General features: G+C 44.5%; 1 protein-coding gene across 2 annotated transcripts; it reads right to left on the reverse strand.

Annotated features, from left to right (window-relative positions):
- Positions 1-842: 842 nt before the first annotated feature.
- On the reverse strand, positions 843-12,057 carry RRP9 (ribosomal RNA processing 9, U3 small nucleolar RNA binding protein). 2 transcript variants are annotated; one of them, XM_033140648.1, is made up of 15 exons: positions 11,932-12,057; positions 11,195-11,277; positions 10,511-10,617; positions 9,234-9,301; positions 8,636-8,677; positions 8,004-8,130; positions 7,539-7,663; positions 6,755-6,847; positions 5,344-5,444; positions 5,088-5,222; positions 4,169-4,231; positions 3,924-4,069; positions 2,733-2,812; positions 1,709-1,782; positions 843-993 (listed from the first exon to the last, which is right to left on the reverse strand). In XM_033140648.1, the coding sequence occupies exons 1-15, from the start codon at positions 12,025-12,027 to the stop codon at positions 888-890; spliced, it is 1,446 nt and encodes a 481-aa protein (XP_032996539.1). In that variant the 5' UTR covers positions 12,028-12,057; the 3' UTR covers positions 843-887. The 2 variants fall into 2 exon arrangements, 1 of the variants encoding a protein (XP_032996539.1); XR_004425999.1 differs by lacking the exon at positions 843-993 and having other exon boundaries at positions 1,759-1,782; positions 3,924-4,064.
- Positions 12,058-12,506: the final 449 nt, after the last annotated feature.

Below are 12,506 nucleotides of genomic sequence, written 5' to 3' on the forward strand. Positions count from 1 at the left end.
CCCTTCCCTACCTTACCTAGAACCATGGCTGTCAACCCTCCCTGCAACCCTCCCTGCAGTTTCGCAATGCTATAATAAGGGAATTTCCTGCAAAAAAGGGAAAGGTTGACAGCTATGCCTAGAACAGGGCATGCCTTCAGCCTTCTATGTTCTCAATTACGAAGTTATGTTTGATTAATGGAGAATAGAATGATTGCCCCTGATTTGGCCCAAATAATGGCCTTAAAGTACCAAATATTTCTGAAGATCTGGGTCTGGGTAGTACCAGCCTGGGAACGTCACATACTTTCCAGATTCTTCAAGAAAAAGGTAGAACATAATTATTTTAAAGGGGCTCCAGAACACAACAGATGATTGCTTCTTTTATTTCAGAAACTACAGCCCCCTTGCTTCTGAAAACCTCATCCACAATTCCTGTGAGGAAAATAACTAAACTATAATTAAAAAGCTAAAGGACCCCTGACAGTTAAGTCTAGTCGCAGACGACTCTGGGGTTGTGGTGCTCTTCTCGCTTTACAAGCCGAGGGAGCCGGCATTTGTCTGCAGACAGTTTTTCCTGGTCATGTGGCCAGCATGACTAAGCTGCTTCTGGCGCAATGGAACACAGACACCAGAGCAGCGCACGGAAACGCTGTTTACCGTCCCACTGGAGTGGTACCTATTTATCTACTTGCACTTTTTGGCATGCTTTCGAACTGCTAGGTTGGCAGGAGCTGGGACCAACCTACAACAATGGGATTCGAACCGCCGACCTTCCGATCGGCAAGCCCAAGAGGCTCAGTGGTTTAGACCAAAGCACCACCCTCATCCCTGAAACTATAATTAAAAGATGGCTGTTACCATTTTACAAACACAAAATATGGCTTTAATAAACAGGTTATAGAATATTAGGAGCCTTCATCAGGTATCTGTGAGTTTCCTGCTGTAGTCTTCTTGAGTGGAATAATGCAAATGCTGTTCTTGGCCTCTTTGATCCTCCACCAGCGACCCAATCTGCAATAAAACCCAGGTAAAATAAATTTTTCTGCTACTAATACACGCCTTTTAGGTTCTGTGATAAAGTATATCTGAATTTAAACAATCAAGTAAACATTACACAAGAAGCCATCATCAATAAAAGAAAAAGACAGAGACATATTGATTTGCAACAGGATACATCAGGAGAAGCTGACAAGGTTGGAACTGGTCTATTAGGACTTGGGACCATCTTCTTGTTCAGACGCATGCTTTCTGTCTTATACAAACAGAAGACTGAACGATGCTGCTCAGCCTCAAAACCTCCATGCTAATTCTTACTCTTAAAGAGGGTGTTCCCTTTCTCACTCCTGGCCTTAAAAACAGATGAACCTAGATTTAACTAAAGTTTACACTAAAATAATAATAATTGCAAAGACACTAAGAGACATCTCCCATGAGAGTGCTAAGCAAGATATTTTTTCATGGAAAATGGAACAAATCTCTTTAGGGGCACAGAAGTGCTAAAAAGTTGACTCTTAAATTTTCAGGAGTACTACCAAACTCCATGAGAGATTTAAGAATTCTGCAAGGCAGTTCTAATCTCATCTTGAAACTGAGATCCTCAAGATAGTTTGTAGTGGGGACAGACTGTGACAGTTTAAAGCTATTTACATCTATTTTAAAGATGATGGAGAATGCAAATCAGAATCATGCACACATTATAATAAAACAGGTATGGAGTATGGGATACCTGTGTTCTTGTCCAATTCCAGCAACTAGGAAGTTTCCAGAATTTGAGAACTTCAAGCTATTAACAAAGCCAACCTGAGAGAGAAACACACCCAGAGATATAAACTTCAGATTCCAGGCTACATGAATCTTATTTACTGATATAACAAAGTGATATGATTGGTCTATAAGCCTCCCTTTGATATTCTGACATGGCAGACAGTTTCCATTTCACCTCCATCCAAAGTGTGCAAATGAGCCACCAGCACACCAGAATTATGGAAAGTCTGAGATGTTTTGGAAGTGCTCTGTATATTCCAAGCTGGCATAGGTCATTCTATCACAGTCATACTGCCATTTTATTTTATACTCATGATTTCCTGGATGTCCCAACCTTCTTGCGGCCTTTCTGTAGTTTAAGCCAGTATTTTACTATTCCTTATGGCCAAACTACAATTTTTCCACACAGTAGCAAACATGGCAATGGCTTCAAAGGATTCCTTAGCTCTTTTAAGTTCTGAGCTAGCAGCTCTCCTCCTGAAACCTCTGTGCCAGAACACTATCAGCAGAAAGGGAATACTGTTTTGGAAACTTTAAAGAGGTCATTCTGCTATACATAATGCAGTTCGGAGCTGCTGGAAACTTAAAAGTGGGTGTGTTTTCTAAATCAAAGTAAGTCCACGTGACTACTCAGCAGGATATACTGCAGCCTACTAAACACAACAGTTAAGTTTATCTACCACTCAACTGCCCACAATTAATAAGCATTTATTAATTTATTAACTTACAGCCTTCAAAGCGTTTAATACACATGATCTCCATGATCCCTGCAGCAACAGGTCCAGGGACATTAGAATACCAGTAGTTATCTGCATATTGCAAGGGGAAGAGCTAAGAGAAAGGCTGAGGCCATGATCAGAATTCATGGTCAAGGTGAGCTCTGTGCAAAGAAGTCCCCTGGTTCACTTTCAGCCTATCAACAGCACTGTGTGGAAAGCTACTGATGAAAAGAAAACCATCCTCCTTCCTGCCCCCAATTTCCTCACCAGGGGAATCTCAAAGAGTGGCTCCAGCCTCCGGAATCCCTCTCCACACTTCCACAACTTCACACTGGCACTGTGCGAACCTTCCAAGAACAAAAGCGTGTCAGGGTTTGTTGTCACATTCAGGGACTAGAATGAAGTTTTCCCCACACACCCGGCCATGTCTTTCAACATCACAGACCAGGATATTGACATCCTTGCTAAATGGAACCCAGAAAAGAAGCTTGTGAAGCAACTCACCTATATGTGTAAATAAAGAGCTCACCCCAACACCAAAAAACCCCAAACAGATTATTTACTGTCTTTAGGACACTCGTATGGCAGCAGTCAGAAAATGAGGGAGGTTTATTAACATGTAGTTCTTAATAATATAATAATATACTCCACCCATCTGGCTGGGTTTCCCCAGCCACTCTGGGCCACTTACACCTAACAAGGATCTTTAAATGCATCATGAAATAGTATCCGAGCCCACACCTGTTAGGCAGGATTTGTCTAAAGCAGAAGATGGCTTTATCCAATGTTCCAACTACTGTATAGGCAGGCTTCCCATTGAGCAGAGTGTACAAGTGCAACCAAAAATCTACTCAGCATTGAATCCCGCTGAGTTCAATAAGCCCTGCTTCTAAGTACAGAAATGCAGCCTAAAATACACAGCTAGCTTTTACTACAGCAGGCCTTAAAAAACAACAACACCTCCCTCCTTTTAGCTATAGCACAACAAGAAAAGATAAGCAAGGGTTTCAGATGCTGGATTCACACGTCACTTTCAACCACTGGTCTTCAACTGGTGGGTGGCGACCCACTAGTGTGCCTCTGCCTGAAGCAATGTGGGTCACAACAGGAGCTCTAACACCATACAAGTATATGGTAAAAGATTAAGAAGTGGGTGTCCAAATGTTTGGGTTAAAAGTGGTCCTGCGTCTGAAACAATTGAAGATAGCTGCTTTAAAGGATATCTTGGTTTAAAGATGGGTGCACAGCATGGTGATTCATGGAATAAAATTTGTAGGCAATTTACTCCTTCTCTATCAGCCTGGGTTCAGATGTAACTGTAAACCAAACCATGGCTTGGCACAAAGCGCCTTCCATTTTAACATTGCACACCAGCACACTGCACCTTCACCTTTAAAGCACAATGAAGCTTAACTACGGTTTACAGTAATGTGCAAATGAGACCAAAATATGAAGTACCTGTGGCTACAAGGTCACTGTTCAGCAAAGCAGCAACTGAAGAGATCCAGTATGGTTGTTCCAGGCCCTCTGTGCCATGGAGACTGTGGGCTTTCTTCACTGTGGTTAGTGGTTTCTTTTTTGAGAGACCCCAGAGGCATACTGACCTTCAGGAAATATCAAACAATTATATGACATATGTGCAAGAAGAGGCTACGGGGTGAAAGTGCTAATTCAGCAATGTTAAGGCTTGAGGGAGTACTCACCCATCGTCCGCACCAGACACCATATGCTCCTCATTGATCAGCTGAATACAGTCAATGGAGCCCCTAATCCAAAACAGGAAGCCATTATTCTTTTTAAGAGAGCGTGCTGCAGTATTTATAAAACCACCTTTTAGGACCAAGCCCTCCCAAGATGTGTGTCCACAGCCATCTTTTACACATAATGAATGAATGAATACCAGCAAGGAACAACAACCATTAACCCACAGATCCTATTTCTTAAAAAAAGAAAAAGAAAATGAAGAACAGCATCGCAGATTCAACAGCCCAATTAAAAGCCTTAGCATGAGAATGCCACAGCATACAGATCTGTTTTGAGGACCCATTTAAAGGTCCGCATTGAGAGAGACCAATGAACTGCCATTTCTACAGGTGTGGGGTCACTGTCAAAAAGGGGGTGGGGATGCTCATTTTGATGCAGGAAAGAATCTCTGCTATCTTCTCCTGCAGTAGCAGTTTCATGTATCTTGGGTGCCTCAAACAATGTCCATATTAAAAACCTTCGCCTTCACAGCCCCTCTTTTAAATATCCTGCATTTAGGCCTATAACCACTGTGAAGGAACCAGCGCATACAACACCGTTTTCCAGCCTTTAGTGTTCCTGTCCCATCTTTATATACATTAGGCACTGGGGAAGGGCCATAGCTCAGTGGTAGAGTAGCTGCTTTGCATGCAGAAGGTCCCACTCGATGTCTAGCATCTCTAGGAAGGATTGGGCTAAGTATCCTATCTGAAATCCAGGAGAACCGCTGTCAGCTAGTGTCAACACTGACCGATAATCTGACCAAGTGTAGGTCAGCTTACAGCAAAAATCACAGGGTGGCTTCATGTTGGATATGTGACATGCTGCATGTAGTCCACCAACCTGCCTTCCCCCCACCAATTCTATGTAAGTACTTACTGGTGCCCATAAAACACCAGCTGGGCTTCCTCAGGGATCTTCCAGATTCTGACAGTGCCGTCCCTCCCTCCTGACGTCACACAGCACTCCCGACTCAAGCTGTCCAGCCCTGTGATCATGTCTTGATGACCAAACCTGAGAGGAAAGAAGGTGTGGGAATAGCAAAGCAGATGAGATTCAGCTGTGGAGTGTGCATTTGTTTCTGTAATACCATAAGCACACTAAGAAGAAGGGTGGGGGGAGGCAAGCTCCTTACAGAGTTTCCACGTAAGCATTTTCAGCCACGTTCCACACTTTGACTGAACGATCATGTGAAGCGCTGTACAGCTGGTGGGTCCCCTTCCGGAAAGACAGGCCCTGCATTCGGAGAACAGGGAGAGTAAGGAGAAGGGGGACAGTGGTGCAAAAGAGGCAAGATTGGCGGGAATTTTTATTTTATTTATCCGATCTAGTCAAAGACATTGCAAAAGAAAAAATACATAAAAACATAAAAAATGAAAATAGGCAGTGATTTCATTGGTGTTCACAATCATGGCATAGTTGAATCTCACTGCCAGACCTAATTTGCCTCCTCTCCAGAGCAGATTTCAAAACTATGGAACAAGCAACCGGCACAAGCTACAGATGGGAGACTCAAGTGACATGGCACTTGACCCAAAAAAATAGAGGGCTGGGATATATTTTCTGCTACACAATGTAGGACATTTGCAACATGCCCTCAGGCAAAAAGTCTCAAATTCCTTTTAAAAGGCACATCCTTGCATTTATCTATATCTAACCGTAATTTCTTTGTATATAAAATATTTTCCCCACTTTTCCTATAAGATCTGGATGAACACAGCTCACATTTTAAAATAAAAATAAAAATTTATTATTATTTATACCCCGCCCATCTGGCGGGGCTTTCCCAGCCACTCTGGGTGGCTTCCAGCAAAACATTAAAATACAATAATCAATCAAACATTAAAAACTTCCCTAAACAGGGCTGCCTTCAGATGTCTTTAAAAGTCTGGTAGTTGTTGTTCTTTTGACATCTAGTGGGAGGGCATTCCACAAGGTGGGTGCCACTACCGGGAAGGCCCTCTGCCTGGTTCCCTGTAACTTGGCTTCTTGCAGTGAGGGAACAGTCAGAAGGCCCTTGGTGCTGTACCTCAGTGTTTGGGTAGATCAATGGGGGTGGAGACACTCCTTCAGATATACTAGACCCCAAATCCTGTGCCTGCCTAAGCTACAGCATCACTACAACTAAGGCAGGGGTTAGCAACCTTTTTCAGCCGTGGGCCGGTCCACCGTCTCTCAGACCATGTGGTGGGCCGGACTATATTTTGGAAAAAAAATTGAACGAATTCCTATGCCCCACAAATAACCCAAAGATGCATTTTAAATAAAAGCACACATTCTACTCATGTAAAAACACCAGGCAGGCCCCACAAATAACCCAGAGATGCATTTTAAATAAAAGCACACATTCTGCTCATGTAAAAACACAAGGCAGGCCCCACAAATAACCCAGAGATGCATTTTAAATAAAAGGACACATTCTACTCATGTAAAAACATGCAGATTCCCGAACCATACGTGGGCCGGATTGAGAAGGAAATTGGGCTGCATCCGGCCCATGGGCCTTAGGTTGCCTACCCCTGAACTAAGGCAATGAACTTACTCACCGATACGGCATCACGGTGACCTGTGAACTTATACAGGTGGCTGCAGGTTGCAGCTTCCCAGATCAAAATAAGTTTGTTCCTATCTCCTGTAGCCTAAGAGAGAAAAGGCAAGGCAAGATGCTTATCAGTACCAACAACCCTTCAGCAACATTGTACATGTTTACTGGTATCAGCTGTAGTAAGACAACCACTTAGTCAACAATTTGTGCTGGCTGCTGGGTTAGCTCCCTCCCCTTTACTCTACTTGGCTTTTTAGATCAAGCTTCTAGAGAGGCCCGGTGCGCACTATAATCCAAGCCAATAGCTTCTCCACTTGGTGTTAAGTGCGCTGCACGCAAAAGCTCCTGAGTTCAGTCCCCGGGATCTCCAAATAGAGCTGGGAAACCTCCAGCCAAAAGCCCAGAGAGACACTGCCCATCAGTGTAGATATTCCTGAGCTGGACGGATCAAGGGTCTGGCTTGGTATAAGGCAGGCTTTTACAACCCTATTAGCAGCTGACAACAAAAATACCTAACTTTACCCAGTCCTGTGAAAGGACAGGTAAACAATGCAGGAATGCCTGCGCACCACATGTGCACCCACTTGCTGGCATGACCAATAACACAAGAGTTTGATTAGCAACCACCTGCCAAAGGGACATCATGCTAGCCAAAAGCCCACCCAAGAGGACACTTGGAGGAAGGGTTGTCTGGCTTTCCCTCTTCATAGCAAAATCTGAGCTGCAAAGATTGAGAACTCAAATATTACTCCATCTCTGGGGGGAAAGGTGTCAGTTTCTCTTACCAGGTATTTACCATCCGATGAGACAGCCATGGAGAGAATGTGTGCTGTGTGGCCAACATGGTTGTCCTTTGACCCCTTCTTTCCTCTGCGGATCACATGCACCTTCTTCCCACTCTCAATATCCCCTAAGATACAACAAGGGCTAAAATGAGTTGGACAAGAAGGCAAATACCACACAGTCATTTTCAAGGACTTGAATCGTCACTGCGAATCTTTCTCCACTTTAGTTGTCCGGAGTATTGCAAAGTTGAGTTACTGCAGTAGAATCCATGGTTGAGGAGGCAAAAAGTGGCAGATTTCCTTTTGAAATAAGATGCCTTCTATCAGTAATTAAGGAGGAATTAGCAGAGATCACACAGGGAGGAGATGGTGAAATTTAAAACAACAGCACAGGGTTGTATACTGCTAAGTTCGACTCAACAATCAGTCTTAACACTATGTCATTTTGTACAGAATAAGACTCACATTTGATGATTGAACAGTCTTTGGCTGCAGAGAAGATGTATTTATCATCTGGTGTGATGACCAAACAGGTGATGGGGAGCTGGTGACCTCGTAGTACCCTGATTTCAGACGCGTCTGGAGGCTGCAACTGTTCAAAGAGTAACAGTAAGAGCAATATTTGAGGCTGCATCACAAACAATCTCATGTCCTGTGATAAAACTTTAAGTGCTTTGCAGTACGCAAAGGAAACATTCCATTCCACTGACTCTGCAAACTGAGGCACTTTATGTCTCCTACTTCCATACTAAATAGAATAGTAGCACTAAATTCAATACCAAGCCAGATTTGTTAAATAAAACTGGAGCATCGAGCCACCAAAATAACCAACTTCTTTGAAAACTAACTTGAAACGATCAGAATTTGGCAAATGCACAGTTTCTGGCAGAACTATTCCATGAACATTACAATGACCAAGGAGAAGAGAACAATTTTCATTTAAAAGCCAATGAATAAATCTCCAAGTAATCTCAAGTAGTAGAAGAAAGTGCCATGTGTAATCTGGTAAATTAATATGCCACCTCTCCAAGTAACAGAGCTATAGCTGCTCTGAAATCTTGCAGCAAAAAGGTTCAAGGGATACTGTATATACTTACGATTTTGGCAATTTGTCGCTGCAATTTTCCTTTCTGTTCGAGCTATGGGAGAAGAGTAAAATAAAATTGGATGGAATAGAATCCTCTCTCCCCCTTCCCAAAACCCAAGTAGTTTTAACAACGTGCAAGCAACACTGCTCAAAATTAACAGAACTGATAGGTCTTATCTTTTATTTTTAAAAATATTATGTTTCCAGCTCTCATGAGTGTGGAGATAAGTATTAGAGAACTGTAGTTACAAATATGCTTTAAATTAGGGGTGGGAAACTGCATGTGTATGTGTGTACACACACACACCACCACCGACAACAACAACAGCCCTTGCTGTCCGTTTCCACTTGCTGTTTGAAAGGCAAGCATGGGTAGGCAGAGATGGACTGCTGATTTTCCTGCTTACCAACCAGCTTCTTGCTACTATGTGGAAGAGGGCCTGTTGAAAGGGCCAAGCCCAGTCAGCTACTACAACATGGAAGGCTTTTTAAAAAAAATTTACTCTCTAATGAAAATACCCCATTAAAACTTTTTCATTAGGTGGGAAAATCTACCTCTCCTCTGCCCTTTTGAAGCCAAGCACCTTTTTACCAAGTATCCTACTCACCACATCTTCCTTCAGCCGGCCAGCAACCAGATCCTTCTCAAAGGCCTCTTCTTCAGCTTTTTCCTCTTCTGTTCAGGGCAAAACATACAAACAGGCCATAAGACCCAAGGCTTCAAAGAGTGAATGCCATTGAACATGTGAATGTCTTGATGTACATATGTCTTTCTGTTCTTCCCTGGTTCACCCATAAAAACTATGGGAAAGAACTGCCGTGGCTGGAACACCATGCTAAATTTCATCATATAATGTGAAGCATGACAAAAAGTGGGGAAATTACAACACAAAACTGTTTTTTTTTTTTCTGGAAGCAATTAGCATGGAAATGAGAACAAAACTTCCACTACATTCTGCTAGATTTCCAGATCACGTAACACACAGCAATTATGAGGTAGAGAAACGTTGGGAAAATGTAATAAAGTGCTGCCTGAACGCAACCCACAACTCCTACCATCGCCAGCCATTGACTAAACTAGTTGGGGATGACAAGAGTTCAGACCAGCAACCCAAGGCCTGAAGAATACTGTCCTAGAACAGCCATTCATCAAGGTACATGGGGTCAATTTGTACATACAGTGGTACCTCTGGATGCAAACGGGATCCGTTCCAGAGCCCCGCTTGCATCCTGAGCAGTCCGCATCCTGAGCGCCACGTCTGCGCATGCTTGCTGCGTGATTCGGTGCTTCTGCGCATGCACGTGACATCATTTGACACATCTAAGCATGTGCGAACTGCCAAACCCGGAAGTAACCCGTTCCGGTACTTCCGGGTTCGGCGGGTTCGTAACCCATGACGGATGAAACACGTAACATGAGGTACGACTGTATCCCACAAATGCATGGCTGCCACTTGAAATAGCTGGGCGTACCAGTTCACTGGCAAAAGCTGGCTTATCAGATAAAGTGGCTATGGCAAAGAGAATCAGTTGCTTGTTTGCATAACCACAGGAATCAACCCCAAACACAGGCCATTCCAGACACTTTGAGGAGAAGAAGTACTCCAAACCAATCTCCATTCCCAACACACTTTTTTAAAAATTGCTTCTCTTAAGCAGATTCTAAAAGTTGAGATATATCAGCAACCTAAGCTATACTGTCTCAGTAAATTTCTGCAATCGTTTCTTCTACATCAATTTTTTAAAAAAAGACCATGAGTTTCTCATAGGAGCTTTCACCCTTAATTCCAGATTCTCTTACTTTTTAAAACCATATTGGTTGATGTTTTACAATATTTCACAGAGCTTGCAGTCGTGTTATATCACAACATATCCAACATCTCACCTTGCTGTCGAAGCTGCTCCAGATATAACTTTGCTAATCTTAGTTTCTTTTCTTGTGCTGTCTCCTCAATTTCATCTGCTGCTTCATTGTTCTTTTTCCTTGCTGGGCTATAGGTGGGAAAGATACAACCCATAAGGCTTTCTCTCTTACAATCATACATTAGCTAGAAATAACATTCTCATGATCTCAGAGGAGACTTCAATTCTCCCAGTGTCCCCTAAGGGTCAAGAAAGGGTTGTGTTCCAAGAATCCCTGGGAGCTGCACTGCAAAGTACAGTGGTACCTCGGGTTAAGTACTTAATTTGTTCCGGAGGTCCGTTCTTAACCTGAAACTGTTCTTAACCTGAAGCACCACTTTAGCTAATGGGACCTCCTGCTACCGCCACACCGCCAGAGCACGATTTCTGTTCTTAAGCGGGGTTCTTAACCTGAAGCGTATTTTACCTGAAGCGTACTTAACCCGAGGTACCACTGTATTACACAAATGTCTAGATCTATGCAAGAACATAACAGCCTGCTTTGTGGCAAGGAGAACACAATTTTCTCGCCCAACTTTTTTTATCTTACCCCCCTTAGGGAGGGGATTCATACCAAGTCTGGTTCTCTGAATTCATATTTCTGAGAACATTCGTCTTTAGTCAAGATCATGCATCTTTCCTTCTAAGCTACAATGCATATCCTTACATGTCTGGTTCAGAATCGCTGGAAATCTCCTCATTCAACTTAGAGCCAGCTTTCTGCCACGCTTTCTCCTCGGCAACAGGGAGCTAGGAAGTGAAAACAATCATTTCAGAAAACAATTGCAAGTCTACTAGAGTGAAGCATTGCTATATTGAGGAACAGGAGTTTTAAGTAGTAAAGGAAAATGGCCAATGACAAGTAACTGGAGAACTGACCAATTGTGCAACCAAAACCCATTCTACATGCAAAATTCTCTCTCTGGATGAGAGAATAACTACCAAAGTACGGGTATAAAGTACAAAGCTAATGGTAAGTTCTCAAACGACAGAATTATGACCCCCCCCTACAGCTTATTTAACAAGCAATTTAAGCCTACGAGGCATCCTCAAGTACCGCTTAAGGCCGGTAGCGAAAAGAGCAACATGCTCGACTGAAACCAGTGGACTTCCTCGCGAGTAAACTTGCTAAGGCTCACTCTGCACAGTTGCCGGTGGTCATTACTTACTGTTTTGGAAACGAGCACGTGGCGCTACCCTCACCACCCTCCTCACCCTCGGTCTCTGCCCCCGTGAAAATAACTTGCTTAGGGCAGTGGAGTGGGGGGGAACCCCTTAAACGAGCCCGACGCCCGAAAGGGGAGCGCGTGTCGCCAAGCAATTCAGCCACGCGGCGCCCCGGGGTGGGGGGCTCGGCCGCTCTCCCTCCCCTCCCTCCCCCCACTTACCGCACTCCCCACTTACCTTGCGCTTCTTGCGTGCTGCGCCCCCCGCCGTTGAGCCCGAAGCAGAAGCTCCGCGCTGCCTCTGCTGCTTTCTCTTCATCCCCGCGGCCGCCATGCCTCTGCCGGGGCTGCTGCTGCTTTTTCACCACAGCGCACTTCCTGCACGCGGCTCGACGAGCCAACCCCCTCGGCGCTTTCCTATTGGGCGGAAACGCCTCCGGCCTTTCCTCATTGGCTGAGATTTCTCCCGAGACCCCGGAGGAAGGAAGGCTGAGACTGGTGGGTTGGCAGCGTCACGCCTCCTCCCGAGGGTCCGCTTTCATTGGTCCGTAGAGTCAGCTGCCTACCTTCTTTAATGGTCCACTAAGCCGCTCGTCTTGCTGTCGAAGCGGGGGACTGGGCAAGCGCGGTGGGGAAAGCACAGGCAGGGCGCGCGCAGCTTCTGCATTGTGCTTCGCGCACCAGTTGGGGGCGGGCTTGGAGCGGCAGTTGCGGCGTCGCAATTCCCGCGGGGACCGGTGTGCTTGCACCTTTGCATACCCGGACTTTTGGGAGGCTTATGGCAGAAGAGGAGGGGCGAGGGGTGGGAAGGCG

Source organism: Lacerta agilis, chromosome 2 (assembly GCF_009819535.1).
Source record: "Lacerta agilis isolate rLacAgi1 chromosome 2, rLacAgi1.pri, whole genome shotgun sequence".
Taxonomy (NCBI): domain Eukaryota; kingdom Metazoa; phylum Chordata; class Lepidosauria; order Squamata; family Lacertidae; genus Lacerta; species Lacerta agilis.

Bases quoted from the DNA above. Each gene is read 5' to 3' on its own strand.
- RRP9 (XM_033140648.1), bottom strand. From the start codon at position 12,027: ATGGCGGCCGCGGGGATGAAGAGAAAGCAGCAGAGGCAGCGCGGAGCT. The intron at 8,131-8,635 runs GTAAGTATATAC...CTCTTTGAACAG, and splicing joins AGCGACAAATTGCCAAAATC to TTGCAGCCTCCAGACGCGTC. The intron at 4,070-4,168 runs GTGAGTACTCCC...TATTTCCTGAAG, and splicing joins GTGTCTGGTGCGGACGATGG to GTCAGTATGCCTCTGGGGTC.